Here is a 17,198-nt window from a genome sequence, read left to right as displayed (position 1 = left end):
TGTTTTAGCCTACTAAAAATCTTGTTGACTTTCTGAGGAGCATCTTCAAGTCCTGACAGAGCATTTCATGAGCTAATATTCCTAAAACAATACTCACATTTTTGGGTATCCCAGATGTAGTTGTTCAGAACCTCTCCCATCAAGTAGAAAATGTTAATTATTACAGTAACAGCTGCGAAAAAGATTATTTTGACACCTGGGCTGAGGTGCTCAAGAAGCGGGTACACCCACACTCCTGTAACATGGTGAATCCAGCACACCCTGAAACAGAACAAAAACACCAAGTACTGACTCTTACAGCCCTGTTTTTCAGAAATAGTTTGGCTTAGCTACTGTAACCTAAAAAGAAATCATTTGAAAAGACAGTGAGTCGCAACTAAATTCAGCTTCTTGGAGTGCCCGGATGATATCTTTCGAGAACAGACATTAAAAATGATGAAACAAAGATTGATTTCCTGTATTGTTACAGCTTTGTTTTAAATTTAATATGAGCACTTGACCAATTTTCAGGTTCTGATGTAGGCAGGCATTTCCTTGCTGCCTTTATATTTACAAAGAATATACCCTCCTGTTTTATACAGTAGCACGGAAAGAGCAGCACTCCCTCAATTCCAAGCAAGTTCTTTTCCCAAGGGGTATTCAGTGTTCTTGAGGCTCTCCTACACAGCCTTACTCTTGGCTTTCTGGAGCATCTTTGTTTTATTTTGTATACATTTGTGTGTGTCTGCTGCTTTTCCTCTTCACACCTGGCAAGTGGCTCAGTTTCCGGGTTTGCCAGAAACACATGGTTCACCTTCTCTTTAAAACAATAACTTTTCAGCACCTGTGTTTTAGACTGCTCCTCTTTTCCTTTCAGCTACCTGGCATTATTTGGGATCTAATGATTTTTCTCTAGGTGGGACAAACACTAAAAAAAAAGAAGAAGAAACCCTGTCATCAGTGAAATTCTGCCTACTGCACTCAATAAAGGAAAAGGAATGATGGTGACTCACTGGTGTCACAGAGATTTTTAGCATTCAGCTACAGTGGAGATCATTGGTACACTAACCCAAGAGACAGTGTGTAAGCTCTACTGCAATGCAGCCGGAAGAACCTCTCCAGGTACGTGGCTTCTGTGTGTGTGACTGCAATGGACACCTGCGCTCTCTGAAAGCAGAGTTGTTGCACTGAGATCTGAAACAGTGAAGTCAGAAGGGAGCAGACGGAGTCCATACATTCCAGTAGCTGGAACCTAAGAAAGGGAAATGCTGCCAAAAATCTTAGCAAACATCACAGAGGCTAACTGGGAAAAATGCTCAGCGGAGACCAGACTGGGGCCTGTGAGCTGCTGGGCTCTCTGTAAGAATGTAGATCTTTTCCTCTCTGATCCTGCAATTTGAGAGAGAAGCATACAGCGAAGCACAGCTAGAGAGAAGACTAAGCAGTTGCAGAGACGATTACTGACGGGGATTTCCATGTCCATATGATTTGCTTCACTTGCTGATACTTCTGTTTGTTTAAGGAAGACTTTTGATCACTACGTCAACAGTCACAGGTTCCTGAAGAGCAGAAACACAAAAGTCTACTCAAAAACACTGTAATAAATGGCTGTCACACAGAGAGTACAGCATCCCTGTTTGATGATTCTCCCTCACCCTGGAAATGTTCATGGTTGTCATAGCTTCCCTCCTCCTTAGAAAAGCTTTTATTACAGCCAAACCTTTAGCAGTTGCACACTTCATGTAGGAATTTACATGTGTTGGTAAATTAATCTGCATGATCTAAATGCAGACTAAAAACACTCTCTCCAAAGGAGTTCACATATGGAAAATGATCTCTATACTTTACAGTTACTTTCCACAACTTTGTTTTGTGCCAGAATTAAACTGACAAGATAAAGGTAACTGTGAAAAAATAAAGGGTTACTGTGTAATCCATGGTAACAGGGGATACCATGTTCCACTTGGTCAAAGAAAAGGATGGGATAGTTGGTAGAAGTTTATGGGGTGTCTTTTACTCTCAGGTTGGCTTAGGAGGGAGTGTCTATTATTGCCCAACATTTTTTGGTTCATTTACTTTTGTTTTATGATCATTTTGCGAAAAGCAAGCTCCAATGGAAAAAAAAAAAAGAAAAAAAGCCAGTGTCTCTTTTTCACTTTTCTCTGGCGTGACGAAACTGTCCATCAGCATAAGGACCTTTACAGAAGGACTTTTCACGGGATGTTCTAAACGGCACCTATGTACCCAAGTTCATGAACCATGCAGAAGTGACATTTACTAGAACGCATTTATGCTGGAAAGAAATATTTTCTCAATCTGACCAGTGAGTCACCGATGAGCTCACAAATGTCAGCTGTGTCTGGTTAGTTCAGAATCTTCGAGTACATTTTATGAACTCCGTTCTTTGCTGCCCAGAATGGTAGCCCGTTATTTGTTTGGTGACACTGCTCATGTGTTCAACCTATCTGTTGTACATCTGTCCCCGGGGCAGTGACAACGTAGGAGCTCGTGCTTTGAGGACAGGAGGTACCGAGTGCCGCTGAGGAGATGACTGCCACCGACTCACCTGATCAGCCACCCTGATCTTCCCTGCTCACTGCGTTTTGATGGCATGGTGTTAGCCTTCTCTCCACTGAGCACTGACACGCCGACTGCTCCTGCGTTGCCTGCACCACAAATGGCAGCAGCAAGAGGATGATTGCTACCATGGAAACCTCACCTGATGGCCTTTCTTAGCGGGTTCGTTCCTGCTTGAATACAAGCTAACTCAACGCTGCACAATAAAGAGCTGATCAACCAGAGGCATAAAGCCTCCATACAAGATTGCTGATTACTAATGTTAATGAATGCCTTTAACATTGCAATTCCAGTAGTCATTATTCCCGGCCAACCTCATTATTAGATAAGCACAGGGGAGCATGCCTTAAGATTTACTTAGGAGTGCAAATCTAGATCCAATTTAAGACCCTGTTATTGAACAGGTATAAAAAAAATGGGTTGTTTAGATAAAAATATACTGATGAGAAAAAGTTTAAGCTAAAACTGGGCTGATTACTTCTGAGAAGATAAAATTAACTTAGAACCTCCCTGTGGTTTGGTTCTGTGACAGCCCATGTAGATGCAACCGTGCATTTTTCAAAGAGGAATATGCTACAGGTGATAGAGCTCATTTTTTTCCATTTGTCAGAACTGGTAAGAAAAAAAGGAATGGAGATATTCTCACATTGTATTCAAATTAAAATGTATGTTAAAAAAATTGTGATTTGGGGAAATTTTCAACCAGATGGTGTAGAAAACAGAAAAAGCTATTTGAAAACACACACTATTTCTTCTTTTTAAAATATCTGTCAAAAACCTTGACTTTGTAGCTGTTTTTCACTTTTAGTATACAGTGGATGTTGTGTATCTCACCTATCAAAGTAATGAGTCTTCCTGTTTGCCGTTTTTTCCAGCAATAAGTCTGTCTGAGAACACGAAAATCATGCAGAGAAGATACACGTACATTTCTTTGGCTACAGATTTTTTGTTGACGAAGAAAAGCAACTACTTCAAACAACTGTGGGAACCTTGTGTGAAATGTAGTCCTGGTACAAGCAAGCTCAAAAGGTGGATAGCATGGTAGATGACCGTGACAACTGAAAGGTTTTGCAGTGGGAGCCAAGTTGCAGAAAGTGGTTGCTCCTTCATGATGGCTACACGGCTACGTGAGTTTGAAAACACTTGCTAAGGCATCACAACTTGCTGGCACTTCGTGGCCTGGACTCTGAGTCTTCACCCATTTCCTGACCAAACTGAATCCTTCAGCTACATCTGCAGCTAAACAACAACCACTACTATGTGATCTGGAAACAGAAGTGCTAGGTGGAGGGCTGTAGAACTTTTCAAAGAGCAGGGAATGAGAGGACACAGAAAAACAACGCATGCCATAGAATGGCTGAAGAGCTTCAAATGCTCTTCCTCCTAGCAGAAGCAGCACTATAGCAGAACTCAGAGGCAAGAAATTCAAATCTAATAAAGGACATATCTTTCTGCATGATGTCTAATTAACCTCAGGAGTGGTCCACCCTATCTTGCAGCGACATACCACTGAACTCATGATATTAAAAAAAAATAGCATACAAGTTTGGAAGGATGTCATGTTTCCATTTAATTCACTCCTCTGCTCTGGGCAATATCACGCAACTCTAGGAAGCTTCTGAAGTCAGGAGACTGTACAAGCAATAAGAATGTGCACAGTTGTGCTTAAGTTCAAAGAGTACACAGTGTATAAACTATCAAGTCTGCAGGAACCAAGCATCCAGTTTTTGATGTAGGTTTTGGAAGAAAGCTGTCCTTACAGGCTGGTCATTCTAAAATGGCCTGCTGAATCTTTTTCTGAAGCATCTGACATTAGCAACAGTCACAGTCTCGATACGTGACCACTCTGATCCACGGCAGTAATTCCTTTCTGGTTACTTCTTGCAGCAGTGCACAAGCAGATCCTTTCCTACACCTTCTGTGCCATTCCGGTTTCCAGTGACTGGCACAAGGGACGGCTGATTCTCTGCCCCCAAACAGATCCCAAGCTAGTTCCTGTTGTGGCTACAATTTATCAAATGACAGGACATGGGCACTTTCTACACTTTTATTTCATGATCTTTCCTAGCGTCACTCTCCTGTTCCACAGAAAGGGAGAACTTTACCCAGAACTATTAAATTGTGGAATGTCTCCCAAAGGAGGTGACGGGCTTACAGCAGCTGAGTCATTCAAAACTCAAACGAACAAATCATTTGTGGTTACAGACTAGGGACCAACCCTGTGCTTTCAGAGGCAGGAGCACAATGACCCACACTAAATCTGTTCTACTTTTGGTTTCTAATACTGACTGAAGTGATGTGAGGGACATTTTCAACAATCTTTATGATTTTTTCTTCCAAAAACATAGGGCAGCTTATTCTGCATCTAATCAGAACTGTTAAGGTCTCATCCATCTTAAGATGTTGGGATCTTTATAATGTCAGCCAAACAGGTGTAAGCCACCTACAATAGGAATGTGTAATGTTTAGAAATTTTAAATACTAAAAAATAAATTCAATAAATAGTCATCAAGAAATAAAAGCAATAATTTCCTCTTTTCCAATTTCTTATGCTGGATTCTTCTCCACTGATCTGACTGCTGCTGAACAATACCAGAGTCATAGGACTGTCCTCCTGGTATGGAATGGCTGATGCAGTCAGAAGACAAATCCAGGAAAACTGCAGCTGCAAATAATGTCACACAGTAATGTCATGCAAAACGTACTCAGCATGACACAGTGTTGTCATCCTTTGAGATGAACGAAGCTTAGCAGAAATTTTTGTTTACGTACAGGTAGCTAGAATGACAGAAACTCTGCAGGATTTGGAAGTCATCTATTTTGATAAATATTTAATTTTAAATATAGAAATGGTTGCTATGCTTTCTTGAGCTATATTTTAAGGAGCTACACAAGCAAGTGAGAATGTATTATCTATGCATGTCATCTGTGATTGTACTGTTGCTTTGACTGAAACACTTGAGGATGTGGAGGTGGAGGGGAGCCAGAATGTAACAGTCCATAATGGCCACGTCAGAATTAACGGGCTGAGGATCCGTGCAGACTTCTCTTGCTGAAAGCACTTTTGCTCTTCCACCCTTCTTCTGGGTCAGGCACAAGGGATGCTAATCTTCTCCTGGCCTATTTCTGCTGCTTCTACTTCTTCCTACTCTTTCCTGTTCTGAGTAGTCCTGGCTCCAACTCTTTTCTCCTCCTCTGCATTGTCGCATCTATCACCCACCTCTCTGTCAGCCTTCCACCCCAATTTCAAAGCCCGTCTCTCTCTCTTCCCCTCCAAGCTTTTCCCACTTCCTTGCACAATTTCAGCTTTCAAGCTGCTGACCTGTGAGCTGCACATTTCCTTAGCCATGTTCTCTTTTCACCAGTGCTTCATCTCTTTTACTTGTCTCAAGGACTTTTCACTTGGTTTTCCTCAACCATTGATTGCTCTGATCCCTACTGAATATCTTGCCCCAGAGCTCACTTCCAAAAGCATTTATGGCCCTCTCCTGACATATAGACACACAACAGACCCTAGTACAGCTACGCTGTGTCTCCTACTCCATCCGTATCTGTCACTTCCACACTCAGCTGCCTCAGAAATCCTTCTGGTTTCTGAATCCTGCCTTCTTAATAAATATGGCTGCCAATTCTCACCAAGCTTCACTCTTTTGCTCTTCACCCTTCCCTTCTCAATTTCAAGGTTTGTCCTAGCAGTCAGCATCCCTATCCTTTTGCCAACATCTGCTCTTTCTGATCTTCCTCTCCTTCTATGGAGAACCGCTAATGGAAATCCTACAGCAAGGCTGACAGCAGCTATCTCAAATTCATTCCAAATTCTCAGAGCGTACATTCCTTTCTTAAATTCACTCGAGAAGAATTCAGCAAATTACACCATCTAAATGCTTTCCCTCAGCATATCTACAGAACTCTCCTAAAGTCACTTAAAGTCAAACTTTATTTTCAAATGAAAGTTTAAAGGTACCTGAGATATAGAAATAGATTTATCAGCTTAATAGATTTATGAATTGAGTCCAAGCTTGGCACATGTGGAGAGAACTTCTAGTGGACTTAAGATAGCAATGAGAGAGCAGATCAAGCCTTTTGCTCCCAAACATGTAGCCCTGCATGACTACAGCAGTGGAATCAGATTCTTAGGGTCTGATTGTCTGGCATCCTCAACTACTCAAAAGCAGAGGGAACAAGAAAGCTATTTTAAATAAATGTATTTGTCTCAGTTTATTTTAGGGACATATTAGGCTCTGATATTAGTTGCCATGAGGTCATTCTTATTGCAAGGAGCAACACATTTCTGGCTCTTTTCTGTTCCTTGACAACCAGCTCCATACTCCCATTGGCAGTATTTTCTGGTAGTACTGGCAAGCTCTTGGGTTTTCTTAGCACTGTCTAGATTTAACAATTCAATACAAATTGTGACCTTTTCAAGCCATGTTAAATAAAGCCAATTGGCCTTTCCCAACTTAACCCATGGCCTTGATCCTGAAAGTCCATGTATGGTGTGCAACAGGCAATGCAAATCTGTGAACACTGTGCCTGAGCACAGTTCCTTAAGAGCAGGCAGAGCTCTCCCTCCACAGGCAGTACATGAGCTAAGTGCGCCTACCAAATGCTCCTGATTGAAGAGTGGGAATGAAGACATAAATTAAAAAAAAAAAAAAAGAATATATTTTTTTAACTCTTCAAGAAAGGATGTTCCTCAAACAACATGACTCTGATGAACGCTTAGGGGATATTAAGTTATTTAGCTATATTCTTCTAACTTTGGTGATTCTATTCAGATTTTTTTCCCACTTTCTCATTTATCAAATACATATAATAAAAGCTCTCTATTCCACCATCCCTTCCATATGTGAAAGATTCAGCCACATATGAAGCAAATCAGAAGATCTCCTCTACCTGGAGTTGAAAAATGCATTAACAGAGTCTAAACTAAACAATATCCTCCTGCATGCTCCTTTAGAGTAAAAGTGAGACTTGATGAATCACGCAGCATGTTAAGGAAGTTTCAGATGAGGTGGGGAGACTTCAAAATTCACAGGTAAAAAACAGAGAACATCTGATTAGCAACTGTCTCCATTTTATACCGAGGGAGTTTCAGTGAACACAATGCTGCTGAGGGAACAATGACGTAGGGAGAAGGACTCTAATGCTCAAGCAGAAGATATCTAGCTTCAAGGTAAAAAAAAAAATAAACCAAGAACTATGCACCAGCAGGGGACCCGGGGACCCACAGACAACCAAAGATACAAAGGAAGGAAGTTCCAAAAGGCTGCATGTAACTAGGTCATTTGCAGGTGTCATCTCATTGTAATGCACTGTGCTAACCTTGAGGGGTCTACAGTGTACAAGAGCAGCAAATCCTAATGATATAATTACAAATTCTCTAAGTGATCACAGTCAGTACTTCAATGTGGTTACCTAGCAGTAGGAAGATAGTGAACCTTAGCTGTGAAAAGTATGTATCCCTGAGTGAGATGGATGAGAAAAATACACTTTTCATACTTTTCATACTTCTATTCCCCAATCTGTGAACATCAAATACACTCTATTGATACCATTGTACCATGGTTTACCCTGCAGTTTCAGCCAAATCTTGGACAGAGGCTTCCAAAACAGTTGCAGGCTGCAGATGCAGAACTTGCAGGTGATGGCATAGTACAGCCTGTGTGTCCCTCTGGTCTTCCCGAAGACTTCCTTTCATAAAAATGGATGGAGTAATGGGCTGCAAGTGTGGATTTTAGCAGGGCTACCATTAGGGAGAACAAGCAATTGTCTCATACCATCTTCTGCAGAATCCCAACTTGGTAGAAGGTGAGTCACTTGAGAGTAGGCCTATCCTTAAACAGCAAAAGCAAAGGGAGATGACAGTAGCCTGTAACTGAGTATCTGCTTAGTAGTTAATTTCTTAATGCAGAACCTTTTTCCTCTGCTTTATTTGTCCTACAATTTCCTTTTACATTGTACTTATAGCTGTAGGGTTCAGATGCACTGTAGTAGGCAGGATCAAGCCATATGAGAATCACACTGATACTGTAACAGCTTCTTAAAAGAATTTAAGACACCTCTGGTTTTATTTCATTTGCAGAACTAGGTTGCTTCATTTTTTCTATTTCTATTGAACATTATTGCATGTGTCTACTCAGATGATCATGAGGAAACTGTCACTGACATACTAGGTCAGATCACAGGTACAATAACTCTGCCATCTTGTGCCTAGGCACCTTCAGAGGAAGGTGGTAAATAAATAGCACAGTTACTTATTATCATATAAGTGTTAAAAGAAGTTCCTTTCTCTCGAAGAAATCATTATGTGCCTTTATGCATGAGACTGTTCTTATCTTAAAATTGAAAATATTATTCTAGCTTAAGAAGTATATGCACGTTTATAAAAGTAAATGGCAGAATACGACCAGCATCCTGGGACACAGCATCCCACTTCAGCTGGATTACAATCGTTTTACGATCACTTGATGTGCGTTGATGTATATGAATAACGGCTTCTCTTTCATTGGACCAAAGGGAAAAATAGCATGGCTGAAGCAGTATTACAGTACTGCCTTGAGCCTGTGTTCCTCTCTCATTAGTTTGATCTCACTTGACTGGTGGTAAAAGCAGTATTACCCGTAGTTTTGGAAAACATCCCCTGAGCTGAGGGTTGTTGTGATGTGAGAAGAAGTAAACAGGAGGTCATGAAATGCTTGCAGAAAGGATAGAGGATATATGGTATCAAAGGAGCACTGTTAGCAAAACAAAGGGTCAAAAATAAAATGCCAGAAAGACCAAAGTAAATTAACTCCATCATATAAGTCAGGTGCTTGAATAGAAACTGCCCAAAGACAGAATTTAATGTTGCATAGGAAAGGTTATTGCTGTTTAGTTTTTCACAAACATTTGCATTTTTTAAAATAAACTGCAGAGTGTTTGGATTACTAGGTTATTCTGCAATCAATTTTACAGAAAGAATTTATGAACTAGTAAAGAAAAAAGACAGTGTTCTATCTTTTCTGTTGCCGCGTAAATACCGATGCAGGAAATCATTTGCCTATTCTCGATTTTATTTGATAGAACAAAACCCCTAAGCAATAAAACGAAGGTCCAAGAAAAACATTTAGCTTGAAAAAAAAAGGTCGAAAAATGTACCCTTGGAAAGACCACTGCTTACATGGGATTGTTCAACAAATTCCTGTTGTGTGAGGTTTGGCATATACTTTCTAAAAATATAAGCATCTGGGGAAACCAGACAAAGCCCAGGTCTTGGACCAAACGAGGCATGCAGCGTGAATCTGTTAGCGATTATATCCATAATGAAATATGTGCCCAAATTTAGCAGTACAAAACCCCCAATACAATATGAAAACACAGCATGTACAGCCCTTACCATAAAATATAGCCAACAGCAAAGGTGCACACTGCAGCCAGTCCGCAGCTCCTGCTGGGATACTGATGATGTGTTGTTCTCATCTCGATTAATATAAAGGGCAAAACTGTTGTATGCTAAAAAAAAACACAACACAAAACAACAGGGGAAAATCAGGTGATACAAATGATTCTCACTGCATTTCCATGCTAGTTCTGCAACAAGATTCTTAATCACAAAAACCTAAAGACAGTTTCTGGATGGCTAGAAGGAAAAGGTAATATGACTCTATAAAGTAGATCAATAACCCAAATGCTTAATATTACCTCTATAATGTTCAATTGTTTGAGAGAGCAAGGGAAAACGGAGTGAGCAGAACATGCTTTTCACGTTGGCCAGGGATCCAAGGAGGACACTCAGTGAGTGAAAGCAGGACATGGCATGAGGGGACATGGATTCCAAGGGGACACGGATGCCTGTCCTAGCTCAGCCCTGCAATTGCTCTGTGATGCTTGCCACATCATTTTGGTTATTTTGACCATTCAAGTTAAGAGGCAATGTGTCTGATTTTCAGAAGCTCTAGGCACAAACAATGCCAAATGTATGAATATAAATGGAGGTATTTAATGCTTCTGAGAATTAGGTTTAAATGTATCTCAATCTGGGGACTTGAGAACAGGGGACATATTTTCAAATGATAGCCTCAATACCTTTGTTCCTTCATCTGCAAGGCAGGAGCAATTATCTTCTTCAGAAAGGTGGTGTGAATCTTAATTTGTTAGTTATTGTGCAAAATGGTTTTAGATTCCCAAATGAAACATATGAAAGCCAAAGCTGTAAAAACCTTTTCAGCCACTTGTCTTTATTTAGCTGTGAAAGGCCTTATTTTGTCATTTTTCCATACGCATTTTCCTACACTGTCCCTTCTGAGAAGGTCTGTTCATCCGATTAATGTCAGCAGCATGAAAAATTGCATCTAGCCTGCCCCCAACACTTGATGTCTAGATCTCAGAGTGCTGGCAGGCATGAAAATATACACAAGCAAAGCACAAGCGTGTCGTGAAATAAACCCCATCATTTCCGAATACACACCTCACCCAGAACCAGCATTACTGCACACTCCAGAAACATGTTCTGCCTTGCCACCTCAGGCCCACACTATGGCTGGAAACGAAGGTTATGGTTTATGTTGGCCACAACCCACCGTTAGCTGTGCACATGTAGTACTTTGGGGTGGTGGAGGGCTGGACCGGTACATTTGCAGTAGTTATGCTGTAGACCCTCACGCACATGAAGGCAAGACAGACATGGAATAGAAATACCTTTGCGTGAATAACAGGTTCCCATGAGAAGAAACAGTGGGGTACTGAGCCTTTAACAAATGTGGAGAAGGAAGAATTGTTTGAATGGGAAATGATAAGATAATGGAAAGGCTCTGGCTCACAGATGTAACATAATTTGAATCGGGTAACTGCTCTGATTTTCAATACATTAGTAATTAATGACTGGCATTTGGAGAATGTCAGGTGGATAATACAGCAGTTAGGGGAGCTTTCAATATCTTCATCTTTTAACAACTTGTTCCGCCCCCATCCCTCTGAACAGTATAAAACAGCATCAAGGGAACTCATAGATGTTTTACATGCGTTCTGTAATAGAGGTGCCCACTGTTAGAGGAGAGGTCTATTAATTGCGCTGTACCTACAGAGTCCATTAACAGGGACTGACAGCAATACAAGCCCTGGAGGTTCACTTCTAAGTCTTGCATTGGGGTGAAAAAGGTCTTTAGACAGAGATCAGTACCTCACTGCACAGCCTCCAAAACCCTGTAGCTGGAGGCTGTGCAACTGTTCCCTGCCATGGCTCCATAACCTCTTCAGAGGCACAAACAGAAGACTACGAAGACTTTTAACTCCCAAACCCACCCTTGATATTTCTTGTGTGACGCATTCTTGGGATACAGTCACTTAGTCTTAACTGCTTGTAACACACAGGACAGTTGCAGAGCTTGGGAACTGTATTTCTCAATTGAAGTGTTTGCCACTTTGGATACTGCTTGTTGATGCACTCTTCGTTGATGATAACAACTCAGTAGCTTGCCAATTAAAAAGTAGTTAAAATAATTTCAGTAACTGCTCTCTAATCCAGAATCCTTTTCTCCTTTCTTTTTTCCTGTGGTTATATAATAAAACAGGTCATTATTTTCCTAAATTCTTCTTTCTGCTCTTTTCTAAAGGTAAGAAAAAAAAAGAGGATAATGAGCTATAGCACTGAGGAGTTTATGTACAACATCCTGTCAAAAAGCACAGTGCAATTAGAAGCGTAAGGAGAAAAAACAGAGACATGTATCTTTAATCTTCATCTCTTAGAGCAAATGCAGGTGCTACCTGCAAACAGCACAGTTTTAAAAAGCCAAGGATGAACTTCAGTTTAAGATATTCTAGTGAAACCGCCACTTTAAAAAGCTACTTCAGATGCTTTACCCAAACTACAACAAAGATAAAATTTCCCTTTCCTACACTTCCAGCCCCTTCAAAAAGCTTAATTTAAAAAACATAACCCTTTGTAAGCAGGGATACCTTCTGTCAAACAAAACACTTAGAAAACAATGTTGATGCTTCCCTGACCTGTTTGTTAAAGATCATGCAGTGCTCACCAAAGATGCCCAGTTAGTATCTTGGGGACTGATCCCATTTACTCACCATCGGGCTTGGTACAGGCCTGGGAAGGACAGCACATTTCTCACCCTGCTTGTCAAAGTATCTCTAGAGGCTTACTTAAGAGAAGACTCAGGCATGAGGAGGTTCAAAATGGTGAGGATGATTAGTCACTGTAGCAGAAGCTGTCATTCTGCAACATTTAAAGTCTTAAAGAAAAGGGCAACTTATAGAGTATAGTGACTAGTATAGTGTATTATAATAGTAGTAAACTATGCTATTATGAGCAAAAAATACTATATGGATAAGGCATTTTTATTACTACTGAAAAAAAAAGGAAAAGGAGATTTGACAGATCTGCTAGCAAGTGCTGGTCTCTGCAGAGCAGCAAACTGCAATTTCCTCCCCATTTTGCATCCACCACTCAGTGCTGCTTCCTGAAGTTTGGTCACCTACAAGTGGGGAAGAAATTTGGCTTGCCGAACCTTCAACTGCTCGTAACGATGCGTGAACACAGACAGAGACCAGCTTGACTCACAGAGCCCAGGTGGAACTTGCAGGAAGGATATCATATGGATAATTTGATCCAGGAAACTCTCAGAGACTGACTCCGAAGGAGCAGCCTCTGAGTGAAGCTCAAGAAGTGGACCAAAAACCAGCCCGAGGGCTGCAGGTGGTTAATTTCTCGAACCACTGCAACAACTTTCTGAGAGAAATTCTGCTTGAAAGGCACAGTCTTCAAAAGGTATTTTTAAAATATGCACCTCCCCTCACATGGAATGTATGTGCCTAATGACATATTAGACTGGAAAAGCACGTTACGAATAGGCAGCACATCTGAAATGTTGGCTTGACAAACCGAGATTTGATGGAGGGCTGCACTTCTGCAACAGGTAGCTGGAAGAAGAGATTTTATGTAAATCAAGTACATTAGGAATGAGTTCTGTAATAGTCTTTAGGCAAATTAAATGCTTGCTCTTGAAAGCCTGATTGTATGTTTTATCTTCCAACTAGTAAGTGCTGCTTTTTTTAACACTGTTTTCATCAGTACCTTGACTAGCCTTTTGTCCTCCCCTAACTGTGCTCTAAGGGGAACTTTAAAGCCCTTTAGAAGGTGCTAAATCAACAGCTTTGAGTATCTTCCGTCCTTAGCACAACCCATGGCGCTGCTATCTTCCCACTAAGCCACCCGGTCCTGATCTGCAGAGGTTGACCAGAATTACCTTTAAGACCAGGAGTGCAGTCTAAAAGAGCACCTGCCTCCTCAGATTCCCAGTTAGTGTGCAGAAGCTTTCCTGGAAGCTTTCCTGGAGTAAGGAGCCTACGTGTACATGCTGATCTATATAATTTCTGCAGCCTGGGACCTGGAGGACTGCTCCCACACCTGCTGGGGAAGCTGCCCTGCACTATGTCACCACCACGCCAAAGGCTGCTGATGCTGCCATGAATCTGTCTGAGGCCCCTCCTTGGTGCCCTCTGCGGAAATGGCTGTGCAAACTGCTGCATGTCGGCTGCCTCCGTTTTCTGTCTTCCTAAATTCCTCTCAAAAATCTAGTTTCCATCAGTAGGACGCCATCCTTCGCTTCTTTTTCCGAGCTCCCAACTCGATTATGCGTTGTTAAACAGCTGCTGCATGTCAGAGTGAGTGAAGCAACCTGTCTGCATCTCCTTCTTACTGCTCAAGAGTTTGTGCAGCTCCCGAGATTAAAGACTTTACAGAAATGATCAGCAAAATAACCCATGTCCATTCCTCTTAATTTAAAATCACAACCAGTGTATTCTCCCTAGAAACCAATACTAGTAGGCCTAAAAATCTCTACAGTCGTAGTCAGCACCATTTGTAAAGTAATAGCAGTAATAAAGCTGCATTTTCCGCATGTTCCTACTGGAGTAAAGTGGAGAACCAGATCAGAAGCTAGTAAAACAAGGGGCATGATCGTGATTTACTTGTTGAGAAACTTCTGAGAAAGGAACAGCTGGCAAGAGAGTATTTATGTGTCATCTGAAGGATGATACCTTCCACCAAGGCAGCCTAATCCATAAAGAGAGCAGCAGGATATCAGAACTGGGTGCATAATAAATTGGAATCCTTGAGTGAGTCTGAACCCTTCTGAGACTGAAAGTGCTGGTAGCACTTTTCCTTTTACAAATGAGAAATTATGACTATTAACTGAGACACACTGATGCACAGGATGCACTCCAAGGCAGCCACAGACAGCTCATTAATTACTATTGTAGGTTGGAGAGAGGAAGAAGTATTCCATGATCTGAACAAAGACTAATACCATACTACGCCACAAAACACACAAGAGCCAGAGACAACCATTTGCAATCAATATGAGTGCAGAGTCCTTTGAAAAGAAAATTAACACTTCCTCCTTAATGCTAGCCCCTCTTTTCCTCTTTTTTTGTACATAAATTCAGTGGACACGGTGTATGTTATGTAATCAGAATTGTATCATTTTCTCCACACATACCTACAGTTGACGGGTTTGTTCTCCTTGTTCCTGACATATGCAGTATATACTATACACTGGAACAGCACTGTCAGTCTGCTCTCACCCCTGTGACTGTATTAGTGTCAGGGAAGGTTATATATAGGTGCTTATCTATAGAATTTCCACAGTGCCAATCACTGAGGCACTTCAGCACCTCTAAAGCTTTACTAAACATACCCTTGCAGCAGTCCTGCTTTGTAGGGGCAGGATGTCCTATGCCCATTTTGCAGAAGGGGAAGACAGAGATGGAAGGCCTCACTCAAGGTCACGTAGGGTAGCTATGGAGGAACGGAGGACCACATCTTATTCCTCAGTTTCTGTGCAGGGTGTCGGCCTAGGAAGAGCAAGCATGTACATAGAAGTAATAAAATTTTGGTAAGAAAGCACCTCTACTCGTTCAAGTTTATAGCTCTGAGACATCTTGGCCCTTTTTGGCATCTCTCAGTGAGATCACCTCTTTCACTGTCGTGGTTCCTCTCCGCATTTGGAAGTTTCTCAACTGTTTCCCTCTGAGCTGTCCCTCTCCCATCTCAGCTCCTACTGCTTCAAGTTGCTGCTTTGCAGCTTTTGTCCTCCTGGTCCAAGGGACTCCCTCTGTGCCTTCCTCACCCCGATTCAGTAACTCCTGGGGCGATGCACCCTCACTTCTGTCTTGGCCTCTTTGAGTTACCGCAGGCTGTCCCTGCAGATCCGTCCGTATGTTTGGCAGGTGCAGATGATGCCTTAACTTAAGACACAACAAAATCTTGGTCACTTGGACTCGAAACAAGATGGTGGCAGGGACAGGATGGGATAGGATGTGGCACATCTGGTATAGCAAAATTAGGTAATACCAGTGCCGTGATGCCAGCTGAAACAGCACTGTCATGTTACATGCTTATTTTTCTTTACCTCTGTACGATTCAATATGACTGCTTTTAATACATGTCACGTATCCAGGCATCATGAAACACATGCAAAATACAATGTCATGTAAGTCACCTCTCCCTCTCTGCTGGGACCCCTTAGCCAGACTTTCTGTTCCTTCAGGGACGTGCCCAAACTCCCCAGTCAGCTCCCAACAGTGTGCCCTGCATTACTGTTAGGAGACTTTTGAAGTACGAGGGCAACCAACAAAGCTCAGCTCCTGTTCAGTCAGCTGCAGCTGAGCAAACTCTTGTGAGCCCCACTTTACTCTCAACCTCAAGTCCTTATTTCTGCCACAAAATCATTAGAAAACATGCCAGTAAGGACTGGAACATACACACACACATGCATGTCCTGTGCAAGGATCACTCACTCATTATCAAAATATTAGGCAAAGTATTTTTCTACATATTTTGTTCAGCCTATTTGACTCTTACCGGTTAAACCATTTGCCCTACAACTTCCTAATCTACCACTTGCAAAAAGGTTTATCCAGGCAAAGAAATATTTTCTCGCGTCTTGTAATTATCCTTAAAATCAATGTTTATAGACATATATGTACAGACTTACGTGTAGAACAGATTTAATTTACACGAATGACTGCTGGGTGTTTATGCAGGTCATGATGAAGAAGTGCTAGTAAATTCATTGAGCCTCATGTATTCCTAGCACAAATGTAGCTACAGAAAGCTTGCAGATGTATTTTAGCAATGGTTTAAAGCAATTCTACTCATATGGAAAATAGTATTCCTCTCCTTGAAAAGCCAGTTCCTTCCATATCATGAGGCCAATTACACAGGACTCAAAAGGAGAAAATAATTTGTATGAATATGCTTTCTAAAGCTCTTTTAACTGATTTGAAAAGTTTATCTATACATAAAATGTGCCGTGTTAGATTTTAGTGTCTGGCATTCTTCCACGGCTAGCACTAAGGCTTTCACAGAAGGATATTTTTGGCTTCATGATAGCAAAAGGATCCTCTTTCTAACCTGAAGACATTGGACTTTGGATCTGTCTCTGGTCCAGGACTGAATATTGCTTGTCCTGGGCTTCAGGCCAGTGTAATTTGGGGAAAGAAATTCCACATTTGGGAAAATCAAGAATCCATTCTTTGGCAGTTTCTTTTTCAAATGGTGGCTCTTTGATGCTATTCGGAAATTTAAAATCTTGGAAGCGGTTACTGAGGAGCTGGATTTATTGGGTGTTGTGCAGGTGAGGTAGCCA

At 41.4% G+C, this 17,198-nt stretch overlaps 1 protein-coding gene across 3 annotated transcripts in view; it reads right to left on the bottom strand.

The window, feature by feature from the left end:
- AIG1 (androgen induced 1) overlaps nucleotides 1-17,198 on the bottom strand; it is a 123,548-nt gene that overhangs the window by 3,765 nt on the left and 102,585 nt on the right. For 2 of the 3 annotated variants that reach the window (XM_040552010.1, XM_040552013.1), the window contains 2 exons: nucleotides 9,935-10,050; nucleotides 98-261 (listed from right to left, as the gene is read on the bottom strand). In XM_040552010.1, the coding sequence (XP_040407944.1) occupies nucleotides 98-261; nucleotides 9,935-10,050 (280 nt within the window). The remainder of the gene's footprint in view (nucleotides 1-97; nucleotides 262-9,934; nucleotides 10,051-17,198) is intronic. The other variant, XM_040552012.1, reaches the window with a different exon arrangement.

Source organism: Cygnus olor, chromosome 3 (assembly GCF_009769625.2).
Source record: "Cygnus olor isolate bCygOlo1 chromosome 3, bCygOlo1.pri.v2, whole genome shotgun sequence".
NCBI lineage: Eukaryota > Metazoa > Chordata > Aves > Anseriformes > Anatidae > Cygnus > Cygnus olor.
Note: the sequence above shows the minus strand (reverse complement) of the source record. Positions and strands in the feature narration are given on the sequence as shown.